Source organism: Amyelois transitella, chromosome 5 (assembly GCF_032362555.1).
Source record: "Amyelois transitella isolate CPQ chromosome 5, ilAmyTran1.1, whole genome shotgun sequence".
In the NCBI taxonomy this organism is placed as follows: domain Eukaryota; kingdom Metazoa; phylum Arthropoda; class Insecta; order Lepidoptera; family Pyralidae; genus Amyelois; species Amyelois transitella.
The window spans coordinates 3,592,696-3,605,966 of NC_083508.1; the positions used below are offsets into that span (position 1 = coordinate 3,592,696).

At 36.9% G+C, this 13,271-nt stretch overlaps 1 protein-coding gene across 1 annotated transcript in view; it reads left to right on the forward strand.

The window, feature by feature from the left end:
• Window positions 1-10,592, forward strand: part of LOC106138305 (uncharacterized) — a 28,647-nt gene extending 18,055 nt beyond the window's left edge. The window contains exon 5 of the mRNA XM_013339429.2: window positions 9,463-10,592. Coding sequence (XP_013194883.2) covers window positions 9,463-9,833 — 371 coding nt within the window. The 3' untranslated portion in view covers window positions 9,834-10,592. The remainder of the gene's footprint in view (window positions 1-9,462) is intronic.
• The last annotated feature ends 2,679 nt before the right edge of the window (window positions 10,593-13,271 follow it).

Consider the following 13,271-nt stretch of genomic DNA (forward strand, 5'->3'; position numbering starts at 1 on the left):
GCGGAGTTTGAGTTGCATCTGTTGTTTACATTAAATACAGTGCTATTTTTAGTTATATCATATCTAGTGTGTATTGCTAATTTCATAATGGATAAAAACATCGAACAAAGAGTTTGTCTTAAATTTTGCATTGCCAATGGAATATCGTGTTCGGAGTCACTGAAAATGTTACAGAAGGCTTACGGTGAATCGACTTTATCAAAAACTCGTGCTTATGAGTGGTACAAAGCGTTCAAAAGCGGCCGAGATGTGATTGAAGATTTGCCTCGCTCTGGTAGGCCATCAACGTCTGCAACTGAAGTTAACATCGCAAAAGTGAAGGAAATAGTGACTGAAAATCCTCATTCAACTTTGAGAGAGATAGCCACCGAACTTTCTGTATCTCACGAGTCGATCCGTACCATTTTAACTAATAATTTGGGTATGAAACATGTTGCCGCTCGGCTAGTCCCAAAAGACCTGAATTTTTTTCAAAAACTCAATCGCATGAGAGTCGCTGAGGACATGCTAGAACGAGTCAATTCCGACCCAACATTCATGAAACGCATTGTTACTGGTGACGAGACGTGGGTTTACGAGTTTGACATGCAAACTAGTCAACAAGCTTCGGAGTGGCGCCTTCCAACTGAACCGAAACCGAAAAAACCACGCCAAAGTCGTTCAAAAGTCAAAGTCATGTTGACTGTTTTCTTTGACTATCGCGGTGTTGTGCACTCGGAATTCTTGCCGGAAGGTCAAACGGTAAATAAGGAATATTATTTGAGTGTTATGCGGCGTTTAAGAGAGCAAATCCGACGAAAAAGGCCAGATTTGTGGAAAGAAAATTCTTGGATTTTGCACCATGATAATGCACCTTCGCACAAGGCCATCATTGTGAACGAATTTTTAACCAAACACTCAACAAATACCATCGAGCAACCACCATATTCACCAGATATGGCTCCAGCCGACTTTTTTCTTTTTCCTAAACTCAAATTACCACTTCGTGGCACCCGTTTTCAATCGGTAGAAGACATAAAAGAGAATTCGCGGCGAGAACTGACCTCAATTCCGGAAACAGCGTTTAAAAAATGTTTTGATGATTGGATTATTCGTTGGCGTAAGTGTATCGTTTCTAAAGGAGCATATTTTGAAGGTGATAAAATAAATTTGGATGAATAACAAACAGTTTGTGTATTATTGATCTTTTCCTGCTACTTTCTTGACAGAGTAGTATATGTATGTCTAGGAACGAGACTGCGTTTCAGACGAGTCACGTCCGTATTTTATAGACGTGATTATTATTATGTGACAACCATGTACAGTGATAGATATTAATTGATAGTTACTTTGTAATCTATGTAAAGAAGAAAAAATCAGAAAATTACCTATCACACACAAAAAACGAATAGTATCTATTTATTAATAAAATATAAAGTTAAAAGTTGCTATTCAGTATATTCGAGACTGTTGGATCTACTTACCCCGGAAGGGATAAATTTACGTATGTACTATAATAAAAAGAAAACTTGTAGCAGTAGAATCTAGTGGCAATAAAAAAATATATACAATACAGTTTTAGATTATACTCATACTAGCTGACCATGACGCATACATTGTTTTGCCATATAAATAATATTAAATGACGATTGATCAGTTATCGACCGGTAATGAAAAATGATTAAATTACTAAAATGGCTATTAAAAAATAGGGGTTGGTTGATAAAAGTATAAAAATTTAGGGTTGTATGTATTTTTAATGCGACATAATAAAAAAAAAGAAATTTAAAATAAATGTTAAGGGGGGACCCTTATCACTAAGCCACTAACACCTGGCCGATTCTCAAACCTACTCAATATGCTCAAAAAATTTAATGAGAATCGGACAAGTCTTATCGGAGGAGTACGGGAACGAACATCGGGACATGAGAATTTTATATATATGATACACTACTATTGTTTCTATTGATATATTCAAAATACAGTTTATGTATTATGCCACTTCTGTGTCAAACTACGCATTCCTATTAATAGGGTTGTGTGTTTAGCAGAATGACAAAGGAATCGCTTTGTCCAAGATTTTACGGTCGGCCGCTTGCTTTACATGACCCTAGTAGTGAATCCAGGGTAGGTACAAGTTACCCAACATAATCGCAAGCGTTAATCGTTATGTAGATGAAGACGCTTGCTACACTGTAAGTGTAGCGACGTATGCGCATTGTCGACCTCTTTTCACAACCTTATATGCACACTAGGCGCCGCCCGCGACTTCGTCCGCTTGGAAATCCTATCAACCACGCGGGAACTCCGGGATAAAAAGTAGCCTTTATGTTATTCTGGGTTTTCAGCTACCTACATACCAAATTTCATCGTAATCGATTCAGTAGTTTTTGCGTGAAACAGTAACAAACATCCATACTGACATACTGAAATACTTACAAACTTTCTTTAAATGCGAAAACGGGGAAATTTATTCGTCCTTGAGGGCCTTCACTGATGCCCAAAACAACTATTTCACGCGGACGAAGTCACGGACACAGCTAGTATAAAACTGCGATTGCCAATGCATCTTCTTCCTACTGACCTTAATCCCGATAACATGCTCATCTCTCTGAAAAGTAGCCCAGGGTACCCAATCCAGATTATTGTGGTCAAAGGAGCACCTTTGATTCAGTAAGGTTTTTCTACCAAATGACTTCCTTCTGACTTCCGTAACCATTGCAGGGAACCTAACCTATATTGAACCACGGTTAATGTATTAACTTGTCTAAGTAGGCCAAGCTCCCGATCTAAATAAAGACAGACGGAGAGTTACAAATAAATAAAGCCCTTTGAATAATTGCATTTATTTCCATACAATAACACATACCAAACCTCAGCTAGGTTTTAACATAACAACGGTACGAATAATTTAACATATTATTTACATTCCACGGACGTAAATAGACGTAAATGTTTGTTTCTTCGTGTAAGATAATCTTTCAAAATGTGCCAAGCAATTGTGTCTGTGTCTATATGCATGGCTGAGTTTCCTTAATATAAACCTACATTTTTATAAAATAAATAAGTAAAAATAAGTAAATATAAACGGGACAAATTACACAGATAGAGTTAGCCACAAAGTAAGTTCGAGACTTGTGTTACGATTAACTAACTCATCGATACTGTATTTTAAAATAAACATAGATAAACATCCAAGACCAAGGCCAATTAGAAAAAGTTCTTATCTCATCATGCCCTGGCAGGGATTCAAACCCGGAACCTCCGGTGTCACCGAGAAGCGTACTTCCGTTGCGCCAAAGAGGCTTATTGTATTCAATACTTGTGTATTTTATTTCAAAGTCGTCTATGTGATTACAAAATTTTTTAACTACACCTAAATTTCTCTACATTAGTCGCTGGGTCGACGGGTAGGGAAAGAAAAGACTTTCAGTTCAACTTTTCTTATATATTTTTAATATGAATCCTGATATTTTTGTCTTTACTTTTTACATTCTCTGAGGACATCTGTATAATTTATTTTGTTGCGACGCGGTCCCTCGTCACTTCAGAATTCTATGACCATACATCATACATGGCATCGTTTATGGTATGGAGATTTATAAGAATGTCGTCCATATATCACGGTGAAGGTTGTGGAGCCTTTCGGGATCAATCGACGTAAATTATGGGGTAGTTGCAAACAGCATAGGCATTTTTCACGGGGTATGAAAAATTTGGCGTGTGGTTTCTGGCTCTTCTAACGTTTACACTTTCTAACACTAATAATGGTTCAACAAAATAATTTTATTACATTGAAAATATTTTTCGTCAACTTTTACTAAGAAAAAAGGTAATATTGTTAATTTCATTAGTGCAATATTCTTTATGAATAAAGAAACAAAAGGTCCCTCTCATCAATCAAATTGATAAATTGAGCTGCCTACAATAGAGTTTTCTTTTAAAGCTTCCCTTCAAAGCTTGAGGGGAAGAATTCTTCTGCATTTTTGTCTTTTCCAGAGGTTAGTTAATTTGTAAAAATATAATATCATATAAGCCAACTAACGACGGCACAAAATTAACTCTTATTTACGTTTGTATATCGTTAGTGAAAAATAGCCTTTTAACAAAAAGCAGATTTTCTTCATACGGAAGAAATTTCTTAGCACAAATTAGGTTTACGATCTCGACCGACGAGACGCAATATCTTGGCAGACGTGTTGTAATATGTATTAGAGGAAAAGATACTAGCTTATACACCGTCATGTACATCACATATATTGCGCCAGACCATAGAGGATTTTAGATATGGCTTTAGTAGAGCGCGCGAACATCTAAACGTGTGATTGTGTTGTCTACAAGAATCTAATGTTGACTGTACGCACATTTTTGCCAACGGCAGATAAACATGCCATGTTCATGTTAATGAAAAATAGGTGTTTAGATTGGTTTTCTTCTGTACGAAATAATTAATGATTTTTATTTTAATCAACGGAATCTTTTTTATGCCGATTGCTGCCTGGTCCTTTTAAAAGTTATTCATTTGTTAAATGTTAAAATTATTATTTTGTTCATATGTTTAGATTCATGTTTATTCGTATAAAATAAAAACAATGTAATTTAATGCTTTTATTTACTAAATTTATAATATAAATATTCAAATACTGTCATTTATTGGAATTTCAATTAAAACTTTACACTTTCACTACATGGAAAATAAGTGTAATGTGCGCTCTATTGTTGTGTTTCCTCTGAGGCTTTAGGATATCCACATATTGCTACCATAAAATAGTGGCACTCTGTATTATTATGAGCGCGATATATTTTAATGGCTTCTGCAAAGGAATTTCGGGAGTCAACGAAGCGGTAATATCACTGATTTAGGGATTATTAATTTAACATACATACATACATAAACTCACGCCTCTTTCCCGGAGGGGTAGGCAGAGACTACCTCTTTCCACTTGCCACGATCCCTGCATATTTCCTTTGCTTCATCCACATTCATAACTCTCTTCATGCAAGCTCGGCGGTTTCGGGCACTTTTGACCTGACCCTTCACCAGGACGTCCTTAATTTGATCAAGATATGTTCGTCTAGGTCTTCCCACCCCGACCTTTCCCTCCACACTCTCCTTGTATATCTGCTTAGTCAACCTGTTTTCATTCATCCTCTCCACATGACCGAACCATCTCAACATACCCTTTTCTATTCCTGTAAGTACATCTTCTTTCACATCACAACATTCCCTTATCACGCTGTTCCTTATCCGGTCACTCAATTTCACACCCAACATACTCCTTAACGCTCTCATTTCCACCGCATTTATTCTGCTTTCGTGCTTCTTTTGCCATACCCAACTTTCACTCCCATACATTAATGTCGGGACCAACACGCCCCTGTGCACAGCCAGTCGAGCCTTTTTGGATAGTTTCTGACTGCTCATAAAGGCATGCAAAGCTCCATTCACCATGTTCCCCGCGTTCACTCTCCTTTCAATATCACTATCACACTTGCCATCTGATGTAAACTTTGATCCTAGATATACAAACTCTTTCACTTGCTCAACTTTTTCTCCTCCAATCAAAATATTACATGCTGTCATTTCTTTCTCCATTTCAAAAACCAGTGTTTTAGTTTTACTTACGTTAACTTTCATTCCTTTCTCTTTTAAAGCTTCATGCATACAGTTTACCATCTCCTGTAACTCCTCCGCTGATGACGCCAGTATAACCTGATCGTCGGCATAGAGCAGACATTTGACGAGTAATTCATTCATCCTTAATCCACTTTCAGACTCTTTCAAATCTGTCAAACAACTATCCATAAATAGGTTGAACAGCCACGGTGACGCAACACATCCCTGCCTAACACCTTTCTCAATCTTAAACCACTCAGTGTGCGCTCCGTTTATCCTGACACAAGCACTCGAATCCTCATATAAGGATTTCAGTGCTCGTATCAAGAGACTGCTCACCCCATGCATAGAAAGTGCTGACCACAATTCATTCCTCTCAACTCTGTCATAGGCCTTTTCCAAATCCACGAAAGTGCAATAGACTTTTTGACTCTTGGCCAAAAACTTTTCGGCTATGCACCGCAAAGAAAAGACCTGATCAGTACATCCCATTCCCTTTCGAAATCCCGCTTGAGCATCCCATATTTTGTCATCAGTTTCATTCCTGACTCTATTAATCAATACCTTAGCATACAATTTGCCGACGACGCTAAGCAGGCTTATACCACGATAATTTTTGCAGTCCAGTTGTGACCCTTTTCCTTTGTAAAGTGGCACAATAACAGCCTTACACCAATCTTTTGGTACTCGGCCGCTTCTCCAACACAAATTGAAAAGGCAGTACAACTGTCTAGCTACGACGCCTTTTCCTGCTTTAAGCATCTCGACCGACACTCTATCATACCCGGCAGCCTTACCCGCTTTCATACTCTTAAGTGCTTCCACAATTTCAAACATTTCAATTTCGCCTTCCATCTCATTCTCTTTTTCTTCGCTATAGCAGAACTCTTTCTTATTTTCTTCCTTTTTTTCAAATAAACTCTCAAAATAGTCCTTCCATATCTTTAGCACACATTCTTCTCCTTTCACAACGCTACCATCCTGGCATCTGATCCTAGTCAGCTCTCTGGTTATAGTTTTTCCTCGGGCTGACCTTACGGATTTCCAGAATACTTTCAGATTTGACTGAAAGTCTTCTGATAGCCTTTTATCAAAATCCTCTTTATACTCTTCTTTCTTTCTAATCACAGCTTTCTTAACCAAATCTTTCATTTTTTTATATTCCTTACGTGCTTCATTCACATCCTCATCTATAACCTCTTGCATTCTTAAGTTAGCTTTTGCTGCTAACAAATCCAGCCATGCTTTCTTCTTTAATCGCACAAGTTCTTGCACATCTTTACTCATCCACGCATTTTTGTGATTTTTCCCTTTCCTTCTTCTACTTACACCACACACTTCAACAGCTACTTTCACAATTCTTTCTTTAAATTCCTTCCATCCATCTTCAATATTGCTCCTCTCATCTAAATCTTCAATTTCATCCTTCAGTCTATTAATATACTTCTAACCTATATCCATATCTTGCAAATTTTCTACTTTCACTCTTTCCAAAGCGCTGGTTTGCTCCCTTACCCTGTGCCGCCAGCGATTGAAGATACCCCACCCCTTATCCGGGATATCACCAGTAAATGGTCCGAGTCAATGCCAGCACCGCGATATGCACGGGTATCCAGCACTTTGTTCTTCAATCTTTCATCTACAATCACAAAGTCTATCATACTTTTTAAAATACCTTCCACTCTTGTATAGGTGTGGATCTCTTTATGTTGAAACATTGAGTTCGACACAAAAAGATCCCACTCTAGACAAATTTCTAATACACTTCTTCCATTATCATTCACCTTTTCGTCACCAAACGCACCAAGCACCTTTTCATATCCATCACGCTTTACACCCACCCATCCATTAAAATCACCTAACATAATAATCTTCTCATTTGGCTTGGTAACTTTCAATACTTCTCTTACACTATTCCAGAACTCCTCGTTTTCGCTTTTTGCTGATGTTGTACCCCTCGAACCCACATCCCACGGTGCATAAACACCTAAAACGAAGATCCGAGTGATTCCAACTTTCAGCCTAATCCATAGAAGACGAGGGCTGACACACTCATACTCATTCACACACTCAGCCATTCGTGCAGAAAGGATTAGACCGACCCCTTGACAGCCTCGGCTGGTACTGGAAATTCCAGACCAATACGCCGTGTAAGGGCCGTGCTGCGTCACGTCGCATCCTTTCCGCTTCGTTTCATTCACGCACAACACATCCAACCGTCTTTCACCCATCATCTGACATACTTCCTCAATTTTATCCTTCATTCCTCCTCTTACATTCATCGTCGCAAAGCGGCTTTCAGCAGACCGCATACCGCTCCCGCCGGGAACGAGACGTGATGGGATGCGGACACCATCGCCGCCATTTAGGTGCTCTTTCAAAAAAAAAAAATTTGCATCCATGCGATTCCCACGAGACGCAAGGGAACAATTTTGTCCGCCCCAGCAGAGCCCCGCATGCCAGGGTAAGGCTAGCCATTACCTGGGGGTCGCCCAACCCCATGGCGGAAGTGGCACGCTCGAGACTAGGCTCGCCCCTAGCCATGCATCCATCGGCGCGGCAGACCTTAGATTGGCATATATGGCCTAAAAGTTAATCCCAAGTATACAAGCCTATCCCTTAGTCGCCTTTTACGACATCCATGGGAAAGAGATGGAGTGGTCCTATTCTTTTTTCTATTGGTGCCGGGAACCACACGGCAAATTATTAATTTAAAGAAAATATTTTTTTGTATGTAGATCTATTAAAATTCTTAAAATAAAATGGGACAATAAATAAAAACATGTAGTCACGCCTCTTTAACTACGACACCTTTCCACTTGCCAATCGACTGCACTTAATGTTGCTTCATGCATTCATCAATCTTCTCATTTATAAATACAAATATCAAGTATCGCATTATTCATTCAAGAGCTACATATATATAATCACGTCTATTGTAGGGTAGACAGAGCCAACAGTCTTGAAAACTGAAAGGCCACGATAAACTATTAAAGAGTTTTCTTAATAAAATAGCATTATATAAAGCGAGGAGAGATGACAGGTGTTAAAAATTAACGTAATATTACATTTTTTCAGAAACACAGAGCGTAAAATAATGTCTCATTTCTATTATGTCAACCAAAATAAGAAAAAGATGAAAATTAACAAACTGATGGATAATGATAATGAATAGACTTTAAGATGTAATTTTCTGCTTCATCTAAAATAAATAAATCTAAAAGCGAATCCAAAAATGAAGCCTCAGGTAAAAGCTAGTTTAAAAATATAAACTGAGAAGAACTCGTATCGTTCTGTCGGCTCGAAGTCTCTCACATTTATAGACTATCTGACCTAGACCTATTCGGCCACGCTGCCAATAAACGTGGCATTATTTTTATTCATAATCTAGTTCTTACCCCATGAATCGACCTGTAGATTCGTGTTAAAAGTTCATAAAGTGTACAGGTGTCGTTTCGTGTACCTGTAAAGACGGACCTGACGGGGTCATAACATGGAGGACGTTATCAGTTCATATGCCTGGAAGATATATATACGTACAATCACGTCTTTCCCTGATGTAACTGATATTTACATTACGGGTTAGACAGAGCTAAAAGTCTTGAAAAGTGAGGTTACGCTCACCTGTATTTATTTATTTAAAACTCAATTCCACAAAAAAAAATGTACAAAAGGAGGACCTAATGTTTCTTGGAATTCTTCTTTTGAGCCCATCGCTTAAAAGAAGAATTCCAAGTTTATGAGCCTTTCCGTGATGGGACTCGGTTGGCACACATTATCTTTTTCCTCTATCTTTTTCGCTATCAGATCAGTATAGAAGCTGGAAGATGATAGTGGTATAATTATTATTCTTCGGTTTGTTTCAGGCGGCGAGTCTGACCACATCTTCCACTTACATGGATACAGTTTCTTCGTGGTTGGCATCCAGGAGTTCAACAGAAGCTTGACAGTGGAAGAAGTGACAAAAATGAACAGTGAAGGCGTATTGTTCACTAAAAAGAATTTAGCCAATCCAGTAGTAAAAGATACTATAGTGATACCGAAGTATGGTGTGGTGGCTTTGAGGTTCAAAGCCGATAATCCAGGGTATTGGATGATGAGGGATGAAAGGTCCACTCATTGGACAAGAGGACTGGACTTCATTTTGAAAGTAGGTGATGAAGGTGACTTTGTACAGGCTCCGTCCGACTTTCCGAAATGTGGATCATATGTAGGTCCAGAGTACTTCTTAATTTAGTTGAAGTTCTAAGATGTTTTAACCATATTCGGTCCAATGTACTCGTAGATGCTTCGCATTAATGAGAGAGTTTTAAATAATACTGAATATAAACACAGGTAGGGTAAATCAATGTCACATGACCAAATTAAGAGCTTTTTTAGAACTTAATGTCTGGACCACCTGCATGGGAGGGAAAATTACTTATTCGTTTTGTTTCTTCTTAATACCTAAATAACCATTTATGTTGGCTCATTTTATGAATGCATCAAAAGATTCCTAAAAAGGTTTTCCAAAAAACAGCATAAACTATGAGAACGACTGATTTCGGAAAATAGAATGTTATATTTGTGTTATAAATGTTACCAGTGGCTTGAAAATTTTACAGGCAAACCTATTTATTTTTATTTTAAGTATTTAATTTAGGTAGTCATTAAATACCTTGTCAAGAAAGCGAAACAGGTGATATGAATAGTTAGAATTGGTTTTCATTGTATAGGTAAATATTGTTGTTGTGTTATTATACTTATTAATGAACGTGTTTCTATGACGCGTTGTATTTATGTGTTACCTACTAATTGTACTCGTAATAAGGGGGTTTTTTATAAGTTTTGGCAGCGGCTCTCAGTCAAGACAAGTAGTAGTTTCTTTTATTCATTTCATTCTTATTTGGATCGGCTAGTCTTGATATTGGACGCTAAGAATTTTATGTTGTCACGATTATATTTTAGTTATACCCCCACATGTTTAGTAAAATAATGAATTGAACTGTTATACATTTTTGACTAGTAAGAAATTAGTTAATTGTAAATAAAAAGTCTAAGTTAGTATTACCAACTTTTATTGATTTTCCTTAATTTCACATGGTGGGTCTTTCAGGTTGAAATACGTATTATAAATATATAATGTTACATACATGTATTATAAATATATACACTCACTCACCACAAGTCAATATCCTCCTAGCACTTGTCCTGAGTTCCTCTTTCTTGGAGAGTTAGACTCCAGATTCCATGTCTCTAATTAAACAGTAAGCAAAGTAAACATTAAACCTCTTGTGACAATGCCTTTATTCACTTAGAATTTGAAAGCACTAACCACACGGCACATAAGAAGTTCCAGTAAAATTATTTGATTACACCCAAGTGAAATGGAACATAAAAAGACAATTTCGGTGAGTGGCCAAATCGTGAAAGCGTTTAAAATTGGTCCGCCACTACTTGAATGTGCGACCAGCAGTGAGCCGTTATAAAACTATGCCATTGTACAATTTTATGAACCGTAAAATTTTATATGTCACCGCCATAATGGTCCCATAATATTGAGCAGTATAAACATTTGCGGTTTTTGCAAATCATTGCTTTCTTATAATAAAATCGTATTATAACGCATTAACTACCAGTTGCTCGTGACTTTGTTCGCCTCTTGTTTCACTGTGTTTATTTTCAATGTCTAAGCTATATAACTGCAAAGTTTCATGAAAATCCGTTAAATTGTTTTTGCGTGAAATAGTTACAAACACATTGTTACAAACTTTCGTATTTACAAATTAACTTATAATATTAGTACAAGATATATATATGTATATCATCATGTCAAAGGAAGGTGGAGACTATTGATCCTACATGCTATGAATTATAAACATATAAAGACAATGATATTTATCGCTATCTGCACTTTACTATTCATACGCGATTGACGAATATAGGTAGATAAAACATTTTTTTTCTATTTGAATCTCAATTCTTTTATTACGCCACACCTCGTGAGGGATATAGACGTTATTATATGTATAAATAAGCAAACAAGACACACAAAATTACAATATAAAATTACAGGAATAAACACGGTTAACTGAATTCATCCGAATTTCCGAGTATCTGATTAATGAACTAAACGCGAGGCTTTATTAATATTCGCAGGGAAATGTTATTAGTAATTAACGTTGTTTTAATTATGCAGCGTTGATTGGATCTCGCGTTGAGCCATACCAAATCCAGATGCAATTTATGCAACATAGATTGATTTGGTTGCCGTGTTTGCGTGACGGCGATGCGTTGTTAACCAAACAATAACTGAATTTAACTAGCGATTTATAAGTATAATAACTTTATTAAAAAAAATAAAGACGCTCACGGCAGTCACTACAGCAGGATGAGATTAAACAATTAGCTATAGGTTAGCTAGGGTATTTTAGATTCAACATTTTATTGTTTAAATGTCAGGCAGACAGTTGACGTTATGCAACATAGATAGATTGATTGTTTGCCATGGCTGACTACGATGCGTAGTTAAATAAACGAACTAATTTAAACAAGCGATTTAAAACAATTATTAACTTAAAGAATAGTTCTCAGTAAAGCAGAACGGTATGAAACAATTGGGTATTTTTTATAACATTAGTTGTTTGAAGGCAAGTAAGTGACAGGCCGACAGTCTCTGTCGACGGTGAAAACTTCTGAGACGATTTCGTTAGTGTCACTTGTGTCATGGGACTTCTGAGACAAAATCGTGTCACTTGTCCCATGATGGGACAACTCAGTAGGACTAGTAAGATACACGGAAAATTTTTGTAAAATACTTTTGTAGTGACATCTCAAAAGTTAATAAAATCACAGCTTACATGTCCGATTGTTCCTCGATGCCTTGATTTTTTATTTTGTTCATTTTATTTCTACCATCTTCCGTCGCTGTCAATATCTTCCCTCTATATCTTCTACCGACTATGCCGCACCTTCTATAAAAATAAACCTTTAACCTTATCGCTTTACAGAAGTACTAAACACAAACCAGCTTGTATAGAATACAAGCTGGTTTCAGCAGACCTCCGGCATTGCTATTATAAAAGAGCTTTGACGTAGCATTACTGCGAGCATATGCTATTTGGAGTAGTTTTTATTTATTTTCAGGAAAAACCAAAAAAACAAATACTTACATTTCCGTCCAAAAAAAAAAATCCTTATTTCTACATTAATACTGACAATATGATTTGAAAAAGCAAAGTTTTAAAATCTCACAATACGTAACAAGGTACTTAGCGAATTTTGACCCTAATTGCTTGAATGGTTACTTTTTGAAGATCGTAAAGTAAAAATCTTCTCGCAGAGATGGTGACCACTCACAATAAAGCGGTTCCGTGGCACCTAAAACGGAACTTGTCTTACGAGCCCCAGGCACCTTTCACTTTTTAATACCGTCAATCAATAAAAATACACACACAATTTTGATTATATCTTAATAACGATGCGGTAAGGTCCAAATTGTTACGAAAATATATTGTTGTGAGCGTTTTTTGTTTGTTAGGTTACGTTCAGATTTCTCTTCAAAAAGTATCTATCGCTGATCTTTAGAAAGTACGTTCAAGATTTGTACTATTTGTTAGAGTTATGATGTACCTATTAATACCTAAACTTATTTCATGGTCAAATTAAAATAGAGATAACATTTGACAAATAAATG